The sequence below is a fragment of the Rhinocladiella mackenziei genome, assembly GCF_000835555.1.
Source record: "Rhinocladiella mackenziei CBS 650.93 unplaced genomic scaffold supercont1.7, whole genome shotgun sequence".
In the NCBI taxonomy this organism is placed as follows: Eukaryota; Fungi; Ascomycota; class Eurotiomycetes; order Chaetothyriales; family Herpotrichiellaceae; genus Rhinocladiella; species Rhinocladiella mackenziei.
In genome coordinates, this window is record NW_013550598.1 from 1,796,220 (window position 1) to 1,808,426 (window position 12,207).

The window sequence follows — 12,207 nt, forward strand, 5'->3', positions numbered from 1 at the left end:
GGACAAAGTCACATGCGAAGGCACCTAGTATGGCGCGTTGGAGGAGAGTTATCATTGACAAGGAGGTACTCATACAAACACTGGACATTGCCTAATTATCAAGCGAGAGGCCGGACGCAGCCCATAAGAGACGGTCAAGAGTGTCCTCCGATATTTTCTCTAGCAATCTAATCCAAAAAGTGGCGCTACCCGTCGTCTTCCTTAATTTACACTAGGTACACGGGGCTCTTCGTTCACTGTTCGTCGCTCACCACTCACGCATGCATCCATTCAACCGGTTCTGGCGGCTCTGACCTAGAGTTCGATACCGGTACTCATTGAGCCAAGATCAGTTGCCGTCAAATCGAATGCTGCAACTCCAGGGCTTTTTCCACTGTCGTTCTTACTTGGCATAGCAATTGCCTCCTCCTCCGCAGTTGCTCAGGGCTATAATGAAAAATATATATCAGCCAGGTCTCTCGAAGTTGAGAGAAGTCATAGTTGCTTTCTTACTGGTGAGGGTATCTCCCTCGGCCACGTCGTCCCTTTTCCTGGCCTTGTTCAGGTCTAACCGTTGGAAAGATCGGTTAGCACTGGGTCACCGGAAGTCTGAGACTCGAGAGAAAAGGGGTTGGGAATTATTTTGGACGCGGATTACCTTCTAGGGTTGGGTTGGCGACGGGCACAGCCACCGCGAGGAGAGGCAGCAAGGCCACGATGACGACAATGAATTTCATAGCTAGAACTTGAAAAGGCAGAATCCACGAAAAACCCGGGGGGGGGAAAGAAGGACGTCAGTAATTGTGGTAGAATTTTCGAGTTTTGGGCGGGTTAATATCAGGATTCCGTCTTGAATTGCAGGTTAATTGACATGAAGTCTGCACCCGTCATAGCTACTTGTTAGGACTTATATATCACAATAGCTGCCAACATTCATCACTCGAAGACCGGCCCGATATCGTGGAAGCATACTAACGCGACGCTGAAAAGTGGCTAGGGTTGCGAACAAAAGTTTGATATACATTCTAGTGAGGGTAGCATGGTGTCAAATGTAGCAGACAGCATTGCACATTTCCATGGGTAGGTAGATAACTCCAACGTCATTCATACCTTCGAACAGTCTGCGGGAAGGAAGTGTTGCGAAGCGGGGCGTGGACATTTTGAGGTATATGTACACAATACACCACTTGCTTCTAGATCTGCACATATGTTGACGTTCACGACTCCCAGTGGATCTGAGACTACGGCTGCAATACAACGTTTCAATTAAACGCTAGAAGAATCCAGAAACGTGGCTGTGCATTTTATGTGGATTGTTAATCGAAGTATCAGTGTAAGGCTTTCTGCTAGCATGGAAGCTAAACTAACGCCGTCACAACCAGAGTATCTCTAGTGCCACGTAGTACCATCTATCCCGGGCAGAAACGACATTCATCCATTCGCCAGTGTGGACATTACTACTATCTCTCCGATGGTCGTCGTCATAGAGGATCGCTCAAAGTTGAAGATGAGAAAGCCTGTGGAATACCAACGTGAACTTCTTCAGAACCTCAACGAACAAGAAGACAAAAATTCAAAGTGTTGGACCAACTAAAAATGCAACCACCTGTGAAGGAGATGTCTTCTGAATCTCTGCTTCGAGGTACTAGGACAGATAGCCCAGAACTTGAACTCCGCGACAGACTCGAAACAGTTACGAATGATTCTACTTGCCCCAATCAAAAGAAATCCAACATGGTCTCAACCATAAAGAGGAGATACGGCCCTACTACCATTATCCCTTCATCCTTGCCTTGGGCCGTTATCATTATATTGGTGGTCACCATGTTGTACAACTTCAGCCTGAAACCCACCGTGGATTCCTCATTGGCGATCTGGTGTAAGTTTGTCTGACCAAATGGGCATGATGTCTTCGCCCGAGGATGAGTCCCCCTGAACCAAATATTGACCTGTCATTGTATAGCTCCCGCCAACGGCGTTGTCGAATACGAATTGCGTCTCTTCGATGGCTCGACACCCTCAAGTCGAAGTAAATATCAAGGCGAGCCGAACGAGGAGCGAAATCGATTGTGGCTTGAACTATATGAATGTAGGTACTACGGGACCGACTGGTCCTTCACACGAGACCACGACTGCCTTGGCCATACTCGACGCTAATAAGATCACGGCTTTATCCAGACGTCGGCATCTCGCAAATTTCCAAGGCGGACGCAGACAAGCTTGTTGATAAAACATCGCCGATCCCTGGAAATGAAGAGAACTACTTCATCCAGCTCGACGTATTTCACCAGCTGCATTGTCTGGTATGTATGTGCACTTCATACACATTCCTTTGTCGCGACGGATTTCACGTTCTGCCCGCCTGTGTCTTCTTTGTCCAATTGATCAATTGATATCTGTGACAGAACACGATCCGCATGGCCTTCTGGCCCCAGCACTTCAATCTTACATTCTACCTGGGCGAAAACGAAGGGGAAAGGTTGGAACATATCGGTACCTAGGTTCGTCAGGCACGGATACATATGTAACCCAAGTGAAGGTGCTGGTACTGGTACTAATGAGCACTATAATACATAGACCATTGCATCGACCAGATCCGACAGTATATCATGTGCCATGCCGACGTGAGCCCACTGACCTGGAAATGGTCATGGGAATACCAACTGTATCTCACGAACATGTCGATAATGCACACGTGTCGCCGCTGGGACAAGGTGATGAGCTGGGCCCATGAACATAGGATGCAGACACGATTGGACCGGACAAAATATGTGCCCGGGAGTCCGACTTTCTGAGTGATGGTGGTTTTGGGTGGTTGTGGGCACATTGAAGCAAGCGGTACTCTGTTCAATTTCGAAATGGTCGATGAATGTGAGGAGTTCGGCAAACACACAATATGCTGAAATACAAAGAGCGGACCGTTATTGATCGAGATCTCTCATAACACCAACCGCCTCCCTGATGACCCTGCCAAGCTCGTGACCTTTTTCCCAGATTTCATTATGTTTCCCCTTCAGCTGGACAACTTTCCAAACAATTTTGCCTGAACTTTCACCCTGCAATGTCGGCTCAGGTCCAAAAATTCTCTCCATGGCCTCCACCTGCTTCCAATCGACCAATCCATCCTCGCGCGAGTGTGCTAGTATCATGGCCCTGTTTTTCTTCCCTTTTCCATCTCCACTAGCCCAAATGTCAAGGTAATCTTGAGCAGAAAATTTTGCCGGACTTGCCGCATTGTCGTCACTGGCGTCGGGAATGGCGTTCCTGGTTAACTCAACATATGAGGGGAAAGAGTCGTGGAGGAGAGGAAAGTCGTATATTCCAGAAACGCCTAGCACGGCCATTGGGGGGTCAATCTTGGGGAGATCAGATTTCGCTAGATTTCGAGGGTCCCTGAAAGATTTCTCAGCCACAAGAGTGCTCAGCACAGCCATAGTTGCCCCAACACTGTGTCCGACCAGCAAGTATCTCTCTCCAAAGCCGTATTTGGCCTGTAAATGGGCGATCGCGGTGAGAATGTCATGGAGGTGATCCGGCCATTGGGCATTTCGAAGTTCGTACGTAGACGTCGTATCAAGATCTTGTGGTGACTGGGGATGTGGTGAGAGTCGGTAGTTCAGGGAGGCGTAGCCTGCGATATGCGACGCTATGTCTTTATCGCTTGAAGTCGTTTCTGTGTGAGATTTGAAGTGGCGACGGAGAGTGTGATTATGGGCATGGGATATCAAATTCGACAAGGCAGGGTAGAAAGAGGACGACGTCACCGTTGGATCACGGAAGTACCCGCCATGGATGTATATGACCCAATATCTGTTTCCCTTCAAGTCCGAAAGGTGAAAAGAGTCGAGTTCAGGCACATACAGCTCGTAAGACTGTAGTATGTTGTCTTGGGCGTATTGATGGCGAGTTATATCACGCTGGAGCTTTTCTGGAATGGCCGGTGGTGAAGGTTCTCGTTGGCCATTGGACTTGGGAATTCCAACACCTCCGGATGTGTGTGCTGGAAAGCTATGCGCTGCGGTGCTAGGATGCTTGGAACGGGATTGGTGATGGGCGTTGTGCTGATCTTTGTAATGCGACCGACTATGGTGTGTCATACGTTGCTGAGGTTCTTTCGTTTGAGGTGAGAGGTAGGCCGAACCAGAGTATTTTTGCTCGGAGGCTTGGACGGCTGATAGAAGTTAGATCAAAGGAGACGTGAGGATGGAGAAAGATCCCCGAGTATTGAGCGTATGCAATATGAAACCAGGATGAAGTTGCATACCTTGATCCTGGAAATATCTGATGACCCTCTTCATCTTTGCCCTGCTTTGCTGTTCAGGGCCTTGTCACGCAAAGATTCAGGGGCTGTAGCTTAATGTCGTGTCGGAAGGGAATCTCGATCTCATGTCGCAGTTGGCACTGATAGATTCTTGAAAGTATCTAACTCTGACGAGAGTTCTGCATTTGCTTTAGATACTCCCTCTTCTCACCTCCAAGATTAGGCCGACGGCTGACATGAGCACAGCCACGGACCGATTCCGCTACCACCACTCTCTCTCGCTCGATATGAGCCTTCAGACAAGTGCTCTTTTCTATTCGATAGTCCTTTTTGGGGGCGGACCCTTTGAGGGCTGGTTTCCAATGCTTGAAAGTCTTTGGGAGGCGTTGGTTCTCGAACCCCGAGCGTGGCGTCCAAAGTCCCCGATGAAATATTAGGAATCAGGCCAAATCCAACCAAGGGGTGGATGGTTACATGGGTTTTCTCTTGGATGAATTGCTAGTAGAAAGCATCAAGATGGATCGACGGACAAGATACTGGAAAAGCTGTCAGGAGGTTGTGGACGTAGCAAGAGAACTTACCCCACATTTATAACTCATCAAGACTGCTAGGGTTTCCTTTTTCGGACGCGAACTGATTACTCACTAGACCTCTCAATTCGCCGTGTTGACCATTCTTTTGACCTGCTGAGAATTCCGTGCTCGAAGGATTGCCCCTCTTCCGGAAAGCCGGTCGCGAGGTTCGGACTGAAGCGAAATTCTCATATCAAAGCCAGTGCAGATCAGGAGCTGACCGGAGACCCCAATCAGTGGGGACAATTTGTGTCCGCGGAACAATCTGACACGAGTGGGAAAGCTTAAGGTCTGGACAGAGTCAGCTGGGGGATCAGTGACCTGTGCGAGGTAGCATTGAATAATATGTATTCTTTGCAGTCTTTCCCATCTGCTTTTTATAAACTCCCCCAAAATGAGTCACGTCAATACGAGATGTGCCGCCGAGAAAACCCCGTAAATGGCTCATCCGTCGGTCCTTCAAGTCTTGGGCGAGTTGTTGGGAGACAATCCCTGCCCAGCATGGAATGGGACCCCCAGTTTTGACGGATGCAAATTCCCATTGACGACCAACAAGACTTCCATCTGTTCTTTCGTCTATTACCGGCGTTTTCAAATATATGACTTGATAGGATCGTCAAAAATTCCGGGCTCGCCGTATGGTCGCAAGTCTCGTCGCGTCTGGAAACTCGTTGGATATCTTTCGTCGCTCATTGATGCCTATATTTGTGGGCGAATTCCCCTTAGGTCTGTCCTCGAAAAGGGTGCACCGAAATCCAAGCCATGTAGGAGCAGAAGATTTTCATGTGCATCACGTGCAGCGCCATTACTACTCGCGATAACGTTATTAGCTGATTCAACTCGACTAGGCTGCTAAACACAAGGTTGGACAACCGTTGGATCACGGCTTGAGAGTTGAAAGTTGTTCTCGATTAGAAGAACTCGCAATATTTTGCGATGACGGACCCATTCTTGAATTGATTCCGACCATCTCCAAGTGTTGTCGTCGCGTGATCGATTCCGCGGATTGAAGACTTCTGGATGCTGCGATGAATGTCCCCCAAAAAATCTAGCGCCGATCAATCCAAATGTGGATTCTTGACTATTGCTGTAAGTGCATTTATATCGGAAGCGTCGTCAGAGAAGCGCGGCCTGATCTCATTGCTGGGCGGGAAAACGTCTGTAGAAGACAACACTGTCGCGTGGTAGTTGTTCCCGCCTTGTTTCTGGCTCTTGTTTGGTCGAAGATTGGTCAGATGGGAGGATTCTGTCCCACCCAAGTGACCACGGGCTCGTTCGAAATTAAGGCGAGATTGGCGGGATTGGTTGCTTTCATCAGTACCGTTGATGGCAATCGTATCGTCATCTTCATCCAACCTGGGCTTTGCTGCAGAAGACTTCCGGCCATCTAAAGAGTAGTGCCTTATCCAATATGAGTAAAGACATCAGACTCGTCAACTCCGTTGAGCAGCGCATTCGTTGTCACGGCATGTAGAAAACGATTGCCGGCCAAACTCAATGAAATGAACGTGCTGGGGGAGCCTGTCAGCTCCTCATCTTGCACGATCGCTGGCAATGTCATTTTCCGGAGTGAACGGCTGAGAGTGTACTTTCTATTATGGTCTACCGTTCGAATGCTCTTTCTTGGGGGAAGAGATGGACCACGAGACATGTGAGTTCTCAGAAGATCTTGGCTTTGCAGCTTTTTGGCTGGATCGCAGATGCAACCGTTCATATCTCGACGGACTTGGGATCAAGTCTCCGGCGAAGATCGTTGTTTATACCTATAGGATACTTTGTGGAAATATGTAGTACCTCGAAGGGATTGTGTTGTCTTCGGTCGGATGACTAGTTGCGCTGAGAGGTCGGGCTTCCTGTTTAAGCTCTTTTCATCGAGGGTAGATATTAAAGTTCTCTCCATTCGAAAATCTGCAACGCTTCTGACGGAATTTTACCGGAACGTGTAGAATTATCCCGCGTTTTCGACTGGACAAGTAAACCGGGTTCGGTGTTATGTCTGAGCGTCAATCTCACTGCCTCAACATTGGGTGCTCGGAATTGCTCGATCAGAAGAGCACCTGACTTTTTCGTGCTACTTCCTCTAGACTGTTGCTTGTCGATGGATGCTGGTCCGACGTCTTTGTACTCGGATTTGTCCGGTTTGGGTCCTGTGCGATGCTGGGATTCGAGCTCATTGAACCTGCATGTGTTTTGTTCACCCTTCGAGTTCGAACCGGTAGGAGAACGTGAATTTGCGGACGGAAAAAGCCAATCAACACCGACTGTCCTTCTTTATATTATGCTCTTGCCTGTTTGCGGTATCACTCCTATTTTCGTCTCTGGCTCTAGCGTAGCGGGGATGGGGAGGTTCCGGGCTTCGTAAACGGTTAGGTCCCAATACCGTGGAATCTGCATTCGAAAGTGGTTAGCGTTCGTACAAGAATGTTTTCGCGGACTTTGTCCTTGGATCGCTCCGGTCCTGGTGTCCATCCGTGTCCCGTTCCCAGCGTATGTCGTAGGGGGACACAATTATGGCCTCACCTAGAGTCACTTGATCTGATTGAGGTCCAGATAGCACTTTCAGATTAGGAGCGCTTCCTCCAAGATTGCTCAACCACGTTTAGACCAACTCTGCATTTCTTGGGGCAGGGCTTTCGGTGGCGTTAGATAAACTAATGGCAGAAACGCAAGGGCCATCTTCCAAGGAGAATCGAGTGAAATGAAATGAAACACTTGGCTAGATGGGCAAGTCAAAAGGCGGGATCTTACTCCTCGTCGCTAAAGAAAGATCGCGCCACAAAACTCACACATTTTGGAAAGGAAGGCACGAAAAGATAGATTTTGGTCAGGAGGCCGGGGAAACAGTCAAGGGAGATTTGGGTGTGGAAGTCATATTTGGCGGGAGTCCAAACCAGTCTCGGTCTCACAATCTTGAGATGACCCTTGTTTCTGGGACATATTACCATAGGGCTGAGGGCGAAAGGACAACAAAAAGAAAAAAATGGGTGGATCAAGTCGATCTCAGGGTTTGCTGCAAGTCATTTCTGCAGGATCCCCGTCAAGCTTACGCCGGATAACCTTTGATCTTGCAGTAGTATCTCATGCACACTGGTATCGAGCAAGGCAAGCCACGATGGACATTTTCGAGCGCAAGCTTGGAGGCGGAAGGACGCTGGGGTGATCTGAAGGAGGGTATCGTGGCAGGATGTGGTTGAAGAACGGTGCACCGTAAGCAGGGAAGAAGAAGAAAAGGAAAAAAAAGAGAAAAAGGGAGAGAGGAGCTGGGCTCTCGCGTCAAGATGATTTTACAGGACGGTCATCTTCCGGGGCATCAAAGAATACAGGGAATTGAAGAGGAAGCGAAGTCGGTGAAGGATTTGAGTTCCCTCTTGTGGATGTGATGGTGTTTGGCTCCGATGAGTCCAAAGCGGTCCCGACGTGGACAGGAATTAAGCAGATCGAGTACCGAGGACTCCGTTCAGAACTACTGCTTGTAGTAAGGATTGGTAGTTGGCAAAAAGGTGAGAAAGCAATGCAGAATTGGAATTGATAAATGAATGGTAAATGGTGGGGGAGCATCAGTAAGGATAGGCGGTCGACTTCGGCAAAGTTGAAGCCAAGCTGCGCTTTGCCCTCTTCCTCCTTAGTGTCGGTATTTTCTCTCTACTACGTCTCCTAGTTTCATGCAGAGGCCTTCAAATTGAACCATCACTTGTTGATGATTGAGCCACCGCACAACACCATTAGCATCACTCTTCCTCCTCATCTTCGGCCGGCTCACCCTCACCCTTTTGAGGACCAGTCTCTTCTAACAAAGCTCCCAACTCCCCCTGTTCTTTGCGCGCCCCCTGGCCTCTCCTCTCCGGAGTGCTCGAAATCTTAGCCTCGGGAGTTGTGCTGCCCTTCTCCTCATGCAATCGAATCACTCCCGTCTGCCATCCTCCATCGCCCACAATCCACCCTTTCAAATCCACCTTTCCTGACCATACACCTTGCCTTTCTCCGCCGAATCCCTAAACCCAACCATCCATAATGCAGCAGCAAATGGGTCATTTTCCTGTTGGAATCAAGGTCGTGTAAAACCCCCCAAGGTCATTAGACGTGGTTCGTGCTCTGAATAATAACCATTCGGAAGCGGGTACGGTTCACGTTGAGGATGCCAGTAAGAGTCTCTGATAAGACCATGAGGCAAATTCTCCAGTAACATGTCCCATTTCAAGCCGGTTCACCGTCCTGCTGGTGCAATTTTTGCTCCTGATCGAGTCCAATGAACCCAATCACACCCGGTTGGGTCTTTCTTTGGTTCGATTCAATCAGCGGTCAAGCCCCAGTTGCACCTGAATATTCTCTCCCAAATCCAATTATTTTCCACCCAATGACACCATTTATTCAGGCCGTTGCCTGCAATCAAAACATCGCTTAACGAGTCAGGACCGAAAAGAATGACTCTCGCAAAGTTCCCGTATCGGCGATAACCACGTGAATCGGTTCTTCGCAAGTCCCTGATTCTTGACAATTCTCGTTGTGACCGCGTGTTGAGACTTGGATAGAAAGTTTTCTCAGCGCCAAATCTGACAAGATGCTTCTTCCAGTAAGGCTGAAATGCCATTGTTTCCAGAGATAGAGAGAGCTAGATGGTATTTTCAAGGAACAAGGGTCTAGCAAACCTCCTTTACCGACAGATTGATGCCGCACTGGGAGATCTCCTCTGTGCAGGCCCACTTCCTTCCCGTGCTGCCAATACCTCTGAGTCCACCGTATCAATGGTGTGTCGACACCCCCCATTTTGAAGCGATCTCAAGGGCCCCCCTGACATCACCGGATCACGAGGGAGCCTAGGTGAGAGCAAAGCAGCTCCACACGCCCTGTTCATTTTGGTTCGACGCTGTAGTAGACGATTTTTGCACAGAGGTATTGTTGTGCTGGTCATATTCGTCATCCAACATACTGATATTGCTGCTTTAGCTGGAGCAAGTTTGGCTGTTCTCACGTTCTGGTTGCCTCCTTGTGGTGCGTGTCGCGGAAAATTCAAAACCTTTCTTTAGTTTCCCACGTGGAAAGGAAGGGGACGCTGCGGGACTTTTTCACTTATAGCACCCTGCCCGCCTTGTTGGATTCACTTGTCCTCCCTTGCCATTATATCGCCAGGCGCCCAAGCCTCGAGAATTCGAGAACTGATGCCAGATTTGTTGATTGGGGCTGAGATGCAGACGATCTAATTGATAGATTGCAGGAACCACTGCATATTTTCAACCAATGAAATCCTCATAACAGCCCAAACTTGACCATTATTCCTCTTTGACGTTTTTGACCAGGTGCGGTGAGCTCTGGAAATCACAGACCGCTTTCAAGGTTTACTTAGAGGGGAAAACATTTCCTCTGCGAAAGGATATATCTGACTGGCGTCCGCCAGCTGCATCATGGCAAAGCTCTTCATCGGGTAGGCGACCAAAATCTTACGAAATTCCTCGGGCATAATTGACTGGGTTCGCCACAGGGGCCTCGCCTGGCACACAACCGACGAAACTTTGTACGAGGGCTTTCAAAGATTTGGCAAGGTGGAGGAGGCTGTAATGGGTCTCGATGAATATCTTATGACTCGGTAGCTGATGAAATGTTTAGGTCGTTGTCAAAGATCGAGACACGAATCGAAGTCGAGGATTTGGTTTTGTGCGCTTTGCGACCAAAGGGGAGGCTGATGAGGCACTGCAAAGAATGAACAACACAGAGTGAGATGACGGGGAGGAATGTCCACCAGATATCTCGGAGCTGACGATTTGAATAGGTTTGACGGTCGCTTGATTCGAGTAGACCATGCACAGGATAATAGACCAGGCGGCACCGGTCGAGGTGGTGGCTTTGCTGGAAGAGGAGGATACACAATGCCAATGACCGGGGCAGGAAGCTATCCGCAGCCTGGAGCCCAAGGACGACCTGCGAACACCATGGGGTTTGGCCGCGGTGGCGGAACCTATCCTCCTCAATACGGACCATACAATCCGCAGTACCAACAACAGCCAGGAGGCCCCTATAGTGGCAGCCAACCCCAAGGAGGCAGCGACCCATATGGTCCACAGGGACCGTACCGCCAATAGATCAAGAGCCGTTGATGCCATTGAAATCCGGTCGCATGAAGATACCCACCGAGTTCATCCGTCCGTCCGCTTGGGAAAACTGTTGCGAGAAGGTCGTAATTTTTCAACTGTACGTCGGGAGCGTCGCAAGGCGGAGCCAGGAAAAATCGCCAGACAAATTCCATATAATACGCAATCATATATCTTTCTCGATCTCCTCCTGCTCTTCGGTACTGTTGACCTTCCTCAAAGCATTGTCAGGCGCCGCTATGGATCGCGAAACCCGGGTCGGCGGAGTCAATGCCCGTACTCGACGGGCTAGATCAGTGATATGCTCATCTCGACTGTCTGGACTCAACTCGTTTAGAGCCTGTTCAAGATGGAGAAGATAATCTCGGTTCTCTCCGCTTGGACCAATACTTGCATTGATTGTTTCCGCGATCATTTGGGGTGGTAGAGCTCCCAGAAACTGTGGGTTGTCCGGCATCCCAATATAAACCAGACAATCAAGGTCGGGGAGTGAAGAGTCGGCAGGGTGGAATGGTGTGTGTTGGATGCTGTATCCATTGCTGCAAAGTGGTTAAACGGGCTGAGGACGAAAGATCACGGAAACGGCGTACATTTCGCGGATGTCTAGGTATTCTTTGACTTCCCTCACTTTCGATGGTATGATATGATAGGCGACCCCCCAGACATAATCTCCCTCGGTCTCACGTTGCTATGAGGCATTAGCTATGCGGAGGGCCAGCGGTAAGAACAACTCAAGGTCAGTGTCGTACAGGGTCATCAAGCGTTTCCCAAAAGGACCTTTGAATCAACGTGACCACTCTACCAGGGGCCTCAGGGGTGCCACGATGATCCTCGCTAAGGAAAGGATTTTCAATACAGGACCTGAGCCTTGTCGACTAGTACTCACCTAGCCTGGAGAGTCGAGGTTGTTAGTGAATGAGTGGTGTGTTTAGGGCTCCGTCATTGGCTTCCTACCTGCCAGAAACGTCGAACATACCCTTTGATATAGCCAGGGATCCTTTCGTCTGTCCATGGGTGAGCTCAGATGTACAGGAAAACGAAGTGATTCCCTTCTTGACTATACCAAAATGTGGCGGAGGTTTCCAAATCAAACTCCTGGAAGGTCGAGATATTGAATGAGTGGCTTTTGTTCACAATGAGCGGTGGAGTATTTTGCTGTGCGAACATACCCATAACCAAACAGCCAGATATCTTCAGCCTGGACAGGGCTCATATTGGACCAAGTTCACCGCCAGATCATACAGGGAAGATGGATAGGGGTAGGTTCCGGAAGGGGGATAAATCACTGATATATTGCTGGTGGCAGGTGAAA

The 12,207-nt window shown here is 49.1% G+C and overlaps 4 protein-coding genes across 4 annotated transcripts; 2 read left to right on the forward strand and 2 right to left on the reverse strand.

Moving 5' to 3' along the window:
• Window positions 1-1,713: 1,713 nt before the first annotated feature.
• Z518_09447 (uncharacterized protein) lies at window positions 1,714-2,480 on the forward strand (the record flags this gene model as incomplete). The annotated part of the gene is made up of 4 exons (XM_013413403.1): window positions 1,714-1,858; window positions 1,943-2,068; window positions 2,158-2,282; window positions 2,385-2,480. 4 exons carry the CDS (start codon window positions 1,714-1,716, stop codon window positions 2,478-2,480), a joined length of 492 nt encoding a protein of 163 aa, XP_013268857.1.
• A 420-nt stretch (window positions 2,481-2,900) lies between these two features.
• On the reverse strand, window positions 2,901-4,277 carry Z518_09448 (uncharacterized protein; the record flags this gene model as incomplete). The annotated part of the gene is made up of 2 exons (XM_013413404.1): window positions 2,901-4,150; window positions 4,244-4,277. 2 exons carry the CDS (start codon window positions 4,275-4,277, stop codon window positions 2,901-2,903), a joined length of 1,284 nt encoding a protein of 427 aa, XP_013268858.1.
• Window positions 4,278-10,211: 5,934 nt separating this feature from the next.
• Z518_09449 (uncharacterized protein) lies at window positions 10,212-10,886 on the forward strand (the record flags this gene model as incomplete). Its single annotated transcript, XM_013413405.1, has 4 exons — window positions 10,212-10,231; window positions 10,289-10,361; window positions 10,414-10,520; window positions 10,577-10,886. 4 exons carry the CDS (start codon window positions 10,212-10,214, stop codon window positions 10,884-10,886), a joined length of 510 nt encoding a protein of 169 aa, XP_013268859.1.
• A 175-nt stretch (window positions 10,887-11,061) lies between these two features.
• Z518_09450 (uncharacterized protein) lies at window positions 11,062-12,108 on the reverse strand (the record flags this gene model as incomplete). The annotated part of the gene is made up of 6 exons (XM_013413406.1): window positions 11,062-11,434; window positions 11,486-11,583; window positions 11,645-11,729; window positions 11,872-11,899; window positions 11,959-11,990; window positions 12,065-12,108. The coding sequence occupies 6 exons, from the start codon at window positions 12,106-12,108 to the stop codon at window positions 11,062-11,064; spliced, it is 660 nt and encodes a 219-aa protein (XP_013268860.1).
• Between the last annotated feature and the right edge of the window lie 99 nt (window positions 12,109-12,207).